Source organism: Phyllobates terribilis, unplaced genomic scaffold (genome assembly GCF_046119375.1).
Source record: "Phyllobates terribilis strain yellow unplaced genomic scaffold, ASM4611937v1 Scaffold_2__4_contigs__length_985480577, whole genome shotgun sequence".
Classification (NCBI taxonomy): domain Eukaryota; kingdom Metazoa; phylum Chordata; class Amphibia; order Anura; family Dendrobatidae; genus Phyllobates; species Phyllobates terribilis.
Window position 1 is genome coordinate 437,916,261 of NW_027362762.1, and position 14,580 is coordinate 437,930,840.

At 42.5% G+C, this 14,580-nt stretch overlaps 1 protein-coding gene across 1 annotated transcript in view; it reads right to left on the bottom strand.

Moving 5' to 3' along the window:
• Positions 1-14,580, bottom strand: part of LOC141214196 (ras GTPase-activating protein 4-like) — a 274,525-nt gene that overhangs the window by 98,649 nt on the left and 161,296 nt on the right. The window contains exon 4 of the mRNA XM_073665419.1: positions 14,122-14,183. Coding sequence (XP_073521520.1) covers positions 14,122-14,183 — 62 coding nt within the window. The remainder of the gene's footprint in view (positions 1-14,121; positions 14,184-14,580) is intronic.

Sequence of the window (14,580 nt, forward strand, 5' to 3'; positions counted from 1 at the left end):
TTCCAGCTAGGGTGAATGCCGGTCAGGAAGGGTGTCATAGTTGGGGAGCATCGCGTTACTAAGGGGCATGTTGTAAACAGCCTTATAGTAACCAGGGATCGTGCCAGACCAGAAAGGTGGGATATGTGGATTTGCAGTATTAGCGGAGCATGTCTACCGACGGGACAGCTCTAGTAGACATTTGGTATTTTCCCGCAGGCCAAATATAATTAAACTGTGGGTCAGATTTAGCCCATGGACCTGAGTTTGACATCTATGTTATTCCGGATATGTCACTGTATATTATGCACAATACTACATGTACTGCTAGTTGCTGGTGAGGCTCACTGGGGCATAGAAGTGCGAACAGTTTTACTGTAGGTGATTATATTCTAAGGCTTCTACTTTAGAAAACTTAATTGACTCATTTTGAAGCAACTCAAATGATCCGCTGCAGAGTATTTTTAATAATTGACCAATAGTGGTGAGTGGGCATCTCCTAGTTCTGGCTAGTGAGTCTCCACTAGAAAACAAATTGAGCAGCTGTTGGATGGATAACAGATGTTGTGGCATAAGGAGGCTTACTGTAACAATTGCCCAAAAGAAATGTAAAACTGGACCCAGTTCTGCTAAGTACTACATGGAAAACCCAAATTGCTTACATTTTCTAAAAATTTTAGCATAGTTACACAAATAAAAATCTGTATAATACCATTGAAGGAAAATTTGAGATGATAACAAATAATTATAATTAAAGATATATTATGGATGCGTAGATGTGTAAAAAGTCTGCAATGAATACTGTGTCTGGTGATAGTTAAGGGATTCTTTTTAAAGGGTTATTCTCATGTTCTTACATGGGAAAAATTTCAAAGTGCTCGTAATAACAATCTGCGATCACTACACAGTAAGCTTGCTGTAATCATTCCCCCAGCTCATTGACTGACATCCTGTAAGCATAGGCGGATTATAATGAGGGCAATCTGGGCTACCGCCCGGGGCCCCGGGGCTCCAGAGCTCCGGGGGGTCCATGGTCAAATTGCCCTCATTATAATATGTGCGGCGCCGCGGCACATACCGGCAGTCAGAGGCAGGGGGCCCCCGGACCGCTCCCCCAGCAGCGGCGCACGGCCGCTACTTGTTCTTCGGCCAGGCCAGCACTGCACCTGTTAACTTCCCTGTGAGCTGACCCGGCCGCGTCACTGCTAGGAGACACGGCCCTGTGCGCGGCCGTGTCTGCTAGTGTGACGTCACGCAGTGCGCACTGCACCGGAGAGGAGCTGGAGGACTGGAGCCGAGCCGGGGGATGGTGAGTGTGAGTGAGTATGCGTGTGTGAGTGAGTGAATGAGTGAGTGTGTATGTGTGCAGGCAGATATCAATGTGTGATGTATGTTTATATGTATTTTTGTGTTTCAAATGTGTTTATGCGTGTATGTATATGTCTGTATATGGTTGTGTGTGTGCGTGACTGCGTGCGGCCTCCCGCTGTGTATAGATGGCGCCGTGCAGCCTCCTGCTGTGTATAGATGGCTACGTGCGGCCTCCTGCTGTGTATAGATGGCTATGTGCGGCCTCCTGCTGTATATGGATGGCTATGTGCGGCCTCCTGCTGTGTATAGATGGCTACGTGTGGCCTCCTGCTGTGTATAGATGGCTAAGTGTGGCCTCCTGCTGTGTATAGATGGCTACGTGCGGCCTCCTGCTGTATATGGATGGCTACGTGAGGCCTCCTGCTGTGTATAGATGGCTACGTGTGGCCTCCTGCTGTGTACAGATGGCTACGTGCGGCCTCCCGCTGTGTACAGATGGCTACGTGCGGCCTCCCGCTGTGTAGAGATGGCTACGTGCGGCCTCCCGCTGTGTATAGATGGCTACGTGTGGCCTCCTGCTGTGTACAGATGGCTACGTGCGGCCTCCCGCTGTGTACAGATGGCTACGTGCGGCCTCCCGCTGTGTAGAGATGGCTACGTGCGGCCTCCCGCTGTGTATAGATGGCTACGTGTGGCCTCCCGCTGTGTATAGATGGCTACGTGCGGCCTCCCGCTGTGTATAGATGGCTATGTGCGGCCTCCCGATGTGTATAGATGGCGCCGTGCGGCCTCCTGCTGTGTATAGATGGCGCCGTGCGGCCTCCCGCTTGTATAGATGGCTACATGCGGCCTCCCGCTGTGTATAGATGGCTACATGCGACCTCCCGCTGTGTATAGATGGCTATGTGCGGCCTCCTGCTGTGTATAGATGGCTACGTGCGGCCTCCTGCTGTGTATAGATGGCTACGTGCGGTCTCCTGCTGTGTATACATGGCTACGTGCGGCCTCCCGCTGTGTATAGATGGCGCTGTGCGGCCTCCTGCTGTGTATGGATGGCTCCGTGCGGCCTCCTGCTGTGTATAGATTGCTATGTGCGGCCTCCTGCTGTGTATAGATGGCTACGTGCGGCCTCCTGCTGTGTATACATGGCTACGTGTGCTCAATATTAAGCCATACAATTAATGTAAGGCTATGTGCCCACGATGCAGAAATGCTCCGGATTTTTTTTTAGCGTTTCTGCTCTCCCTGGCTTGCGGATTGTACATGCGTTTTTCCTGCCAGGGACAAGCGGATGTGAAGCGTTCTTCACATGCATTTCCACATGGGGGTTGTCAAGCGCTTTCCAAGCGATTTCAGCATCACTTGGAAAAGTACTTGACAACTTGGTCACACTATATAAATCCATGCAACCGGCAAGGATTTTTTAGTGTGACCGTAAAAGAATGGTAAAAAATAAAAAATAAATACATACTTACCTTCTGATGGCCTGCCGACGTCAGCGGTCGCGTGACCCGTCACATGACTAAATGACGTCACCACAGGTCCTTTACTCTACCACGAGCTGCCGGCAAGCCAGGACGCATCGGATAAAGACACCGGGGGCCATCAGAAGGTAAGTATAGATTTATTTTATTCTTTTTTTTACAGGTTCTATGGTACCCGGGTCCGGAGAAGAGTCTCCTCTCCTCCAGACCCGGGTACCATCCGCATATTGAAACGCATGGAATCCGCATGTACAGATGCAGTGATGCGGATTCCATGCGTTCCAATGCAAGTCAATGGCGGCGAAAACGCAGCGCTTCCGCAAAATAATTGGTAGTGCTGCGGATTTTTCCGCAATGATAATCCGCGGCGGAAATTTCCGCAGCATGTGCACAGCACATGCATATTATCATTGGGGAACATGGCAGACCTTCTACCAAGCGTTTTTTAAGCGTTTCTGCAGTGGAGTTGCCGCTGCGGAAAAGGTTAAAAAACGCATAGTGGGCACACAGCCTAAAAAAAATTATTATAATTAATATATTAATATTGTGCCAAATTAATTTCACGTGAACTATCACATGATCTATCACAGGGGATCATGTGACATGTGATACATCAGGTGTGTGTGTGTGTGAGGGGGGCCCGCTCCTTCTAAACTGCCCGGGGCCCTAACTACTCTTAATCCACCCCTGCCTGTAAGCACACCCTGCAAAGCAGGATGTCAGTCAAGGAGTAGGCAGAGTGACTGGAGTGGTTACAGCACTGTCATAACCCAATGTACTGCTCCAATGATTGCTAGCGAGTGGCTGCAGGGAGACTATAACTGAATTTTCTCCCAGTAGCCAATCTTCCAAGTACACTGCCACATATGTTTGAAACTTTATTTACCTACAGATTATCGCTATGTTTGTGTCCATCTCCACCTGGACCTGCTCTGATGACATCGGCTGCTATCACCAGGCACCACTGTATTCATTCTAGATACTGTAGAGCTCTGAGTGGTGTAGGCTCTATCCTGCCAGAGATTCTATCATGGCTGGGAACTATAATGTTGCCCAGTTTAGCAGTATGGGTGTGTGTGCTGTCCAGTAGGAGTAATCAGCTCCCAGCTGTGGCCTATGGGCCATCACCACACCATACTTAATCTGCTAGCATACTGCAGTGGGTTGCCAATTATAGTTTATACTTGCTATGGTTTACCCCAGTTATTCAGCTCCTGTTCAGTCTGTTTAATTCCCATTTCTGACCTCAGCTTATGTTTAGACAATTCTTCTGTCTGACGATTCTGCTCCTGCCAGCTCACTCCAATGGCTTGTAGCTACTTTGTGGGCCCATCGCAGGGGCCCCTGTGTAAGTCCAAATCCCTATAGGTGTTAATGGGTGAAAGCCAGGACACCCTCTGGGAGCTGCTAGACAGTGTGACTAGCTCAAAGCCTATCCGTTAAAGCCCTATTAAGAGTTGCCAGCCTTCCACTGTCAGTCTGCAGGTAAACCCCTGTTGTTTTTTGGCTGAAAGGTTCCCTTTAAAAATCTCTCCATTCTCAAGAACGGAGTGATTTTTAATTTAGTTTACTGCTCGTTGCCATGTTTGCTAAATGTTCAGTGGCCAAATATGCACAGTGTTTACAAATCCTTTTCAACAGAGCTTGTATTGCTAGAGTACTCTTTTAGCTGCAGATCCAGTCAACTTCACTGCCACTGTACAAAACAGCCTCTACTTGTAGCACCTGAGTGCACACAGTTCTGGAGAGCGGCACAACAATGTCACTGGTCCAAACTGTCAATCAATCAAGAGTGCTGCGCCTCCAGCAATTCGAAGTGCCACCTTAAGACATTCACCTATAGCAAGGATGAGTTGAAATTGTTTACAAGCTTTGGATTGGATGAACAGAAATTGCTGCGTCGACGAGTGGGACTAAATTTTGACGAACATTCACAAATCTGTTTACACCATGAAGTTTCATTCTTGACCAAATATGAGCAACAGTGCCCAATGTATTTGAGATCTGGCCCTAAAAATTTACAGAACCTTTTCAAACATACATGTACATCCTTATAAATTTTCAACAAAATCGGAGAAGGTCGAGTGGGGACGATTTTTAAAACTGGTCCACTTGATGTGGAATGACCCATATATATATATTTTCTGGTTAGCCAATAAAGGTATCACTCCAAGAATACTTTTGTCATTTTTGGCATACAAATATTTACATCGATATTTAGGTTGTGCAAACTTGACATTTAGTTTGTACCATTTGTCTTTGCTATTTCTATCCATTTATCCAGTTACAGTGTGCACTTTGGTATAATGTAGCACTTGTTGTCACGTTCTCCTCATGAATAATCCCTTAATGAATTTTAATCATCAATATGGATTTTCAATAAAGATTTGTTATATTTTACTCAGACTCTTCTACTTCTTTTTCTTTTTGGGTATCATATTTGTTCGGAAGAGCGTTCACTATTTTTACCTATTTGACCGTTTTTTTCTTTTGGGTTAATGACATTAATGACAGGAAGTAGTGCAATAACATTACAAGCAGTTATTTAGTGATTGGGAGTCCGATTCTCCGTATCGTATGATCGGTGGATGATCAAGTTAATCATCCGCATACAACATCGACCAGTGAGCAAAGAGTTCCCTCCTACAGTGGAGCAATATGTACTGTACCTGTGTATTATATAAATACAGAAAATAAATATATATAATACATAAAAGTATAATATAGACCAGGGGTATCACTAAGTACTTTGATTCAGGGCTTGCACTCTTGATAAGTGCAATGGCCAGAATCTCATTACGTTGCTCCTTTTTGAAAATTGAGCTGAATCTACACAAAGACGTTGGCCGTTACACAGGTTGCTGTGTAGCCCCAGCCTATGTGTCATTGCTACATTGCAGCACAAGTGAATGGGGTTATATTGTGAACACTAGAGTACTCAACAATAACACCACAAAAAAACTAAAACATTAGACTTACGTTGGTGCGCTGCCAGTAGAATTAGTGAGGATGCGGTAATTAAAAATAAATACCTTTATTTTCAAAAATCACAAACCGGTTTTCGGCACCGGACCAGAGCCTTCATCAGATAATATCAATTTGTATACAGCTTGGAGCATGCATTCCCGTTTTGACCTCCTTCTGGATCCCCAATGACCGCTCTCCTAAGCGGCTCCACCAGTCACCTCAGAAGAGTCACCCACAATGTCTGTATTTTATTGTTATTATTACAGATGTACAGTTCTTCTATACTTGGAGAGTTATCATTGTGTTATCTGTTACATTATCTATAGTGTTGTGTGCTGAGTTATTGCTGTGTTATTTATAGTGTTAAATTTTTCTTTGGGGGAGTGAGAGGATAGTAGCATCAAAACATGTTTCAGGGTTTGGGCACTGACCTTTTCTGACTTTAGCAAGTTTTGGTGCTGGATATTGAATCACAGACACAAACTGATGGAGTGAGGATGGAGGACAGGAGCTATGTAAAGGTCATAAAGTAGCGGCACTGCAACTGCCTCCTCCTCCTTGCTGGTGACACCATCCCACTCAGCACGTGGGCTGTCTCTGCCTCTTCCTAGATTGTTACGTGTTGTTTTCCTCATCACTGCAGGTCCCCAGGACACTCCCCGACTGCCTGCTTCAAACTGCAAACACCTCTACTCCTTGGTTTAGGCATACACAAAGAATACCCATGGCTCCCCAAACCTATTCTTTTCCACATTCAAGCAATACTTATTTAGTAAGAAGAAGGGAAGTCATAAGAATGGTGATTTTACATAACTACCGTTAATTGTTAAATGATTGCTCTGACTCCACTCACTTCTGTATTGGGAGGCGAGTGGTACATTATGTCTACAGATACCTTCTTGGATGTGTGTGTGATCAGCAGTCTATTTATCAGGGCAGGTGTGCATTATGACACATATGTCCTGACAGGTATCTATTGATGCGATGTCACCCCACTGCTCATCTCCCAATCCCAATAGAGGTTAGCAGAGTCAGAATATTTTTTTAAACTTGACTCTGAGTATATTGTACGTTCTGGACCATTTGGATAGTCGTAAGGGTTATCCAGCTACTTTTACTTCCTTATCGGGAGTTGGGTGGTGCTGGTGATGTCACAATACGCCCCAGAATGTGTGCATCATTGGCAGGTAATTGTGTAACAGTAGACATGACATTACCTCAGCTTGCCTTCCCAATACGGAAGTGAGCTAAGCCAAAATAACCTTTTAATGACTAGTGATAACTCTTTAATAACTGTTATACGTTAATGACCACATACAATCAGGCTCATGACTGAATGTGCCTCTCATGGTAAAAAAGGTTGGGGACCTCTGTCCTATAGCAATCCCTGTCTTTTTCAGCCCTCCTACACATCTACATTGTTTGTTATTCTTTGATGTGCTTCCTATGAACTAACAATGAAGTAAAAGTACCTTACAGGCAATTAGCTTTTATTATACTGCTCAATAGAGCCTGCAAAAATAAACACAGATTGAAACAAAAATATTCTTGCTGCTATATGGTCATAAAGTAATTACCAAAGCAAAACATACAGGACATCTTATTACCATCATTGACTTCTATACGCCTCCATCTCATTAACCTTTCATTCCTACTTGCCAGTCTACCACTTTACACCTCCATTAGATTTGCACTATCTCCCAGCAACTGACTGCTTCTGTCTGAGCCATATCTTGCAAACAGAAGAAATGAAACAAATGTCATGTGGAGATCCTGTTGTCACTTCCTATCTGAAATTACATGTTCCCTGCTTCTTCTAAAGAAAAGCAACTAATGAAAACAGAAATCCGGAACAATACTTGAACTGATATTAAAATGAAGACTATAAGAGTCATACATAACTGTATGGAATGACTCACAGCTCCCACATAGAAAACCAACTAGAAACTGTTTTATTTCTCCCACATTTACCGGTAGTTATTCATCAACTATATGGGACTCCATTGTTAGAAAAAAGCATATATATATAATCAAAGAGCGAAAAAAGTTGTCCTATAATTGCATATATAGTTGCTGAACCAGTATAGGCATAAACATCACATAATTCGGTCCAAGATCTGATAAATTAGTCAGAGACCAAATAAATTCAGCAAACATTACATTTTTATTAATAAAATACACAGACATAAATTAGAGAGAAGATAAAAAGTACCTCCATACTGTGAGGGATCAGTAACTGCATATACGTGCCTAATTAGAAGTATATATGTTGTGAGAATAGTACTATGTTTCCATAAGGTGCTACAGTGCAGACTGTGAGTAGAGCATACCCGGAAGTCCTATTTACAGGAAGCGCAGCGGAGGGTTCGAAGCACGCGCCATACACAGCCGGTGATCATTGGATCCTAGCCACTCTCTGTCCCGTGACGTCTGTTTCTTACACTGCCTGTACTCTATTAGACATGCTTTGCGTCCCGTGACACCTTTTTCTACACCTATTGGTTCTGACCACACATAAAAAGGCTGTTACCTCTCTTACATTTCCACGCCCCCTGAGGAAGTCATTATGATGAAACGTGCGTAGGGGTCTGAGCGACGCTGCATTTTCTCGGTGCCTGCAACATAGCTGTTTTGTGGTACGTTTATCAACCTGTTATACCATGTTTTGCACTCTGCACTGTTAGGGTATGCTCTACTCACAGTCTGCACTGTAGCACCTTATGGAAACATAGTACTATTCTCACAACATATATACTTCTAATTAGGCACATATATGCAGTTACTGATCCCTCACAGTATGGAGGTACTTTTTATCTTCTCTCTAATTTATGTCTGTGTATTTTATTAATAAAAATTTAATGTTTGCTGAATTTATTTGGTCTCTGACTAATTTATCAGATCTTGGACCGAATTATGTAAAAAAGCATATACAGTGCCTACAAGTAGTATTCAACCCCCTGCAGATTTAGCTGGTTTGATAAGATGCAAATAAGTTAGAGCCTTCAAACTGCAAACGAGAGTAGGTTTTATGAACAGAAGCATAAATCTTACAAACCAAAAAGTTATGTTGCTCTGTTGAATTTTATTAAATTTTAAACATAAAAGTGTGGGTCAATTATTATTCAACCCCTATGTTTAATATTTTGTGGAATAACCCTTGTTTGCAATTACAGCTAATAATCGTCTTTTATAAGACCTGATCAGGCCGGCACAGGTCTGTGGAGTTATCTTGGCCCACTCCTCCATGCAGATCTTCTCCAAGTTATCTAGGTTCTTTGGGTGTCTCATGTGGACTTTATTCTTGAGCTCCTTCCACAAGTTTTCAATTGGGTTAAGGTCAGGAGACTGACTAGGCCACTCCAACACCTTGACTTTTTCCCTCTTGAACCAGGCCTTGGTTTTCTTGGCTGTGTGCTTTGGGTCGTTGTCTTGTTGGAAGATGAAATTACGACCCATCTTAAGATCCTTGATGGAGGAGCGGAGGTTCTTAGCCAAAATCTCCAGGTAGGCCGTGCTATCCATCTTCCCATGGATGCGGACCAGATGGCCAGGCCCCTTGGCTGAGAAAAAGCCCCACAGCATGATGCTGCCACCACCATGCTTGACTGTAGGGATGGTATTCTTGGGGTCGTATGCAGTGCCATCCAGTCTCCAAACGTCACGTGTGTGGTTAGCACCAAAGATCTCGATCTTGGTCTCATCAGACCATAGAACCTTGAACCAGTCTGTCTCAGAGTCCTCCAAGTGATCATGAGCAAACTGTAGACGAGCCTTGACATGACGCTTTGAAAGTAAAGGTACCTTACGGGCTCGTCTGGAACGGAGACCATTGCGGTGGAGTACGTTACTTATAGTATTGACTGAAACCAATGTCCCCACTGCCATGAGATCTTCCCGGAGCTCCTTCCTTGTTGTCCTTGGGTTAGCCTTGACTCTTCGGACAAGCCTGGCCTCGGCACGGGAGGACACTTTCAAAGGCTGTCCTGGCCGTGGAAGGCTAACAGTAGTTCCATAAGCCTTCCACTTACGGATGATGCTCCCAACAGTGGAGACAGGTAGGCCCAACTCCTTGGAAAGGGTTTTGTACCCCTTGCCAGCCTTGTGACCCTCCACGATATTGTCTCTGATGGCCTTGGAATGCTCCTTTGTCTTTCCCATGTTGACCATGTCTGAGTGCTGTTCACAAGTTTGGGGAGGGTCTTAAATAGTCAGAAAAGGCTGGCAAAAGAGATCTTTAATCCACACATGTGAAGCTCATTATTCTCGGTGCCTGAACTACTTCTTAATACTTTAGGGGGACCAAACAGAATTCTTGTGGTTTGAGGGGTTGAATAATAAATGACACTCTGAATTAACTTTTAACGTTTTAAAAAAAAAAAAAAAAAAAAAAAAAAAAAAATTTGCTGCAGTGCATTTCCCACTTCCAGGCTGATCTACAGTACAAATGTCACAATGCCAAGTTAATTCCGCATGTGTCAACCAGCTAAATCTGCAGGGGGTTGAATACTACTTGTAGGCACTGTATGTAATAAATTGAAACGTATTGGAAATCTAACCAGAGGAAGTACTATATAAAAAAAAATCAGGATGGCCGAATCTGACGAACTTTGAATTGAGTAGAGTAGGAAATTCGATTTGCATTATTATTCTCTGAGATCTCTTCAGACTCCAGACACATAAGTAACAAAAAAAAGTATACTCACTTGGCCCTCCCCAAAGCTGCCACAATCTCCAGTGACATCGACCGAGACTTCAAAGTCTGCCATTTTAGAAACCATTGGTGCTGACTAGACCCCATTATGCTATGACGTGGGGCAGATGCATTCATGATGCATTTCTAGTCCTCAGGTGATGGCGTGACATGTGTTGCCCTATAATGCCGTGATGTTTTGGGACTGTAAGCTGGTTGGTGGTCACTTACTGGCCTGTTTAGACAGGCTGATGAACATTCTATGCGCACAGGAGGATCGTTAATACGATTGTACTAAGCCCGTAGAGTATTATGTTATCAGCATTTTATCACCTGTTTACACGAGACGATGTGCTGCCCATAGCAAGACAGCTTAAAAATTATTGAACCTGACGAACGAGCGCTTTGCTCCTTCATCAGATGTTTGTTGGCCTGTTTAGAAGGACAAGAGTCCTTCTGAATGATCATTCCCCAATTATTGGTTCATCTTAATGGACCATTACAAACTACTGATTACCACTTATGTAAATGAAAAATAAAAGCACAGAAATTGCTACAAAACATACAAAGTAAATGAATTAGAATTATGGAAAAGCATGAAAGGCCCTGATAAAAAGAAAAACTTTTAAAAAATAATTTTCATCCTTTACCTTGTTCCTTGTCCCAGTAACCTTGCTCTCCTTATTATTAAAGCACAGTGATGACGTGACATTCATGTGTGATTAGCCTCAGCCATCCCATCACCATGCTGCTTTCTTGCCATGCTTTCTTAGTGGGTCCAATGATGTGGGACCATACATAAAATGTTATAAAGTACAACAGATCTCTTTAAGGGGAGTATTTAAAGAAAATCCAACTTTAAGATAATCTCTTGAAGCTGCACAATTAACGTGATGTCTATTGTTTTAAATGAACTGAGAGGCACTCTGAATTTTCACAGTTAAAGGATTTAGTATAAGGGTTAATCTTGGTTTATTTTCTTACTAATGCAATGGAAAAATATGTGAAGAATTTGATGGTTACATAACATAATATAGGAAAAAAAGAGATTAAGAATGTAATCCCACCCATAGAAAATGCATTTGAAAACTATTGAAGCAAAGGTTCTGGGACTACTAAAATACAAAATGAACTAATGAAACAAGGTCAAGGTCAACTTTCCTATTCAATCACAATACCAGATTGCTCATATGTTGGGTGGGCTACATAAAAATTGGCAAAAATGGGGTCAATAAAGTCAGACAGTGAAGAGAAAGTTTGGTTCAAACAGGGCTTCTTTTGTTTTTATTGTTGATGTACAAAAAAATGGAAAGCCTTAACATCCATGCACAAATCACAAATGAACCCCATGCTCGGCTGAGAACTAGACATTACTGTAATTTTTCCTGCCAATATAAGGTGGCCTACTATCAACAACCTGTAAAAGAAAAATGAACACCAACTGGAGGATAACAGACCTCAGTAATAGAGTCACTTGAACAAGGGGGCATTCTGCTCATACCAGCAGACAACACATCTGCTATGAGGCCAATGAATTTAGAGGGTCCTGTGCCGAGCTCCCCCGCACATTGTCACAATTTTAATGGGATATCTGCATACACAGGATGCAGATACTATTGAATAGAATAATGGAACAGGGAGCAGTCAGTGCTGTCTTATACCATTCAGCCTTTGAGTCTATGTCACTAGATTGCGCCTGCTGCTTGAAACCTCAGTCCACATACTGCAAAGAGTGAAGCAGTGTATCAGGGGAATGGGTCAAGGCGAGTATTTTTTATTTATTTTTTAATGTCAGTACCTGTGGGGATCTGTGAGAGACATGATTCTGTGTGAGTGGCTATGGGGACAATCTAATAACTGGGAGATTGTGGTGACCATCACATTGAGTGGGGAGCTATGGGGCCATCACACTAAGTATGGAGTTGTGGGAGCTATCAAACTGTGTATTGGGACATGATACTGTGGGACAGGGCTGTGAAAACCATTATACTGAGTGTGAGGCTGGACGGGCAGATACTGAGTGGGGTTTGTGGGAGCCATCATACTCTGTGGGAGCTGTGGGGAACATGCTACATTGGGGACATCATAGTGTGTGTGGGGACTGTGTGGACTTGTATGGGGTGCTGTGAAGTTCATCATGCAGTATGGGTGCCATGATACTGAATGAGGGGCTAAGGGAGCAATGATATTTGGGGTAACTATGGGAACATCATACTGTGTCATGGCACTTTAGTGGCATCATACTGCATTGGGGACTAAATACGGAATATGGTGTGAGGAGCTGTGGCAGCATCATAATTTGTGGGGAACACTGTGGGATCATCATATTGTGCATGTGGTAGGGATTGTGGGGTAAAATTGTGGAGGAGAATTCCCTTGGGGGAAATCATACTGTGTGTGTGTGTGTGTGTGTATGTGTGGGGAGCATTTTTGGGGGGTCAACATATGCTATAAGGGTCATAAAAGGGGTATTACAGTGAGAACACTAAGGGTCTTTATTAGGGGCATAACTACTATGTACTTGCCACAAAACATGTCCATCTTCCTATTTTTAAAAGTTAGAAGAATTGACTCCACTTGCTCCACCAATTTTTTTTTCTGTGTGTGGGGAAAGGACTTTTGCTATGGGACCCCATAATTTGTATGTATTCCCTGCTTAAATGACACCCTGTGTGTCTTTAGACAATTTTTCTCTAACTAAAGTGGCACACTGCACACCCTTCTAAACCTAGTTATGAATCAGCTCAACACTTGGAGTGACTGGGGGCTAAGAAAAAAACAGGCCCGGATAGGAATAACAGGGTCTGCTACCAAACCTGCATATCATTCCATGAAAATCAAGCCCAGAAAACAGATATTAGTAAACTCAGCCAATTTAACCTGAGGTGTATATACTTCCCGAAGTCTAGTATGAATTTGAGAGGAATCTTGGGGAAATCTAGAGCTTCCCGACCATTGGTTCTGCAAATATATCATAATGCGTATCACCTACTGACATAACAAGCATGTACAATTGAGTCAGAGATAATGACTAATACTTTTCAGTGTAGGCTGTCTTAAAGACATACATTATATCTAATGATGTTCAACGTTATTTCCACATGTGGTAAAAGCTCTAATACACGGTAAATTGTAATTCTGTATGAGTCAATGAGATCAGTAATACAGCACATTTAAATGGTACCAATAATTAAGCCTATTAAAATATGAATAAAGTTTTAGGACAACTTAGGGGACAGATCAGCAAATTAAACTACTATGTTGGTTACAGTCAGTACAACAAACGATTGGTTTTATTTTGAAGCGTCTTAAGCAGGTGTGGTATTTAATACATTAATATAGTAGAAGTGATTCTGTAGATTGATGACCACGCTAAATCTCATACATTAAAATCAAATGAAAAAAATGTACAATGCTTTTTCAAGTATTTGTAAATTAATAGAAATCTTATTTTGCTCAATTAAATTTTCACAATTATATCGTACACTATAAAAATAGCATCCTCTTGCAGCATTTTCCTCTTACTGGTAATTAAAGTTCCAATTTCTATTGCATTTTTCTGGAAAATAACTGAACTAATTCTCTTCCCACTGCGACCTGAATATGTTTAGACTACAAAATAGAAAATGGAGCCATAAAATGTAAGTTCAAACATGGGATATGAAAGCATAAAAGACACACATTACATACCTTTGGGATATTCAGCCAGAACATTACGTGTTAAACAGACCTTCCCAATGACGTCATCACGGCTATAAGAAGAAGAAAATCAGATGTTGATGATGAACTGTACTTCTATTTCTGTTATCTGCAGGCTAATGTATTTTTATTTGGCCATAATGAAAATAAGCACTATGGACAGGATTCATTAAGATTAGCGATTAGCACGGAGGAAGTCTTGTGGTAGTATGCACAGTTCACTAAGAGATGTGTGCTTCTTTAAGGAATTTGGCCCATTTTTCAACTGCCGAAATGCAAGCCAGCCATGGGCTTGTGCGCATTTCTGCTGTAATTTAAGGCAATTTTGTGCCAAAAAATTGATGAATTTTTAAAGCTAAGCCCAACTTGATCATGCTCTATCTTGCTGGAGCTCCACCCACTTATCAGTAAAAACACAAAAGTTTAAACATTTTCGGGCAATTTTCGAGT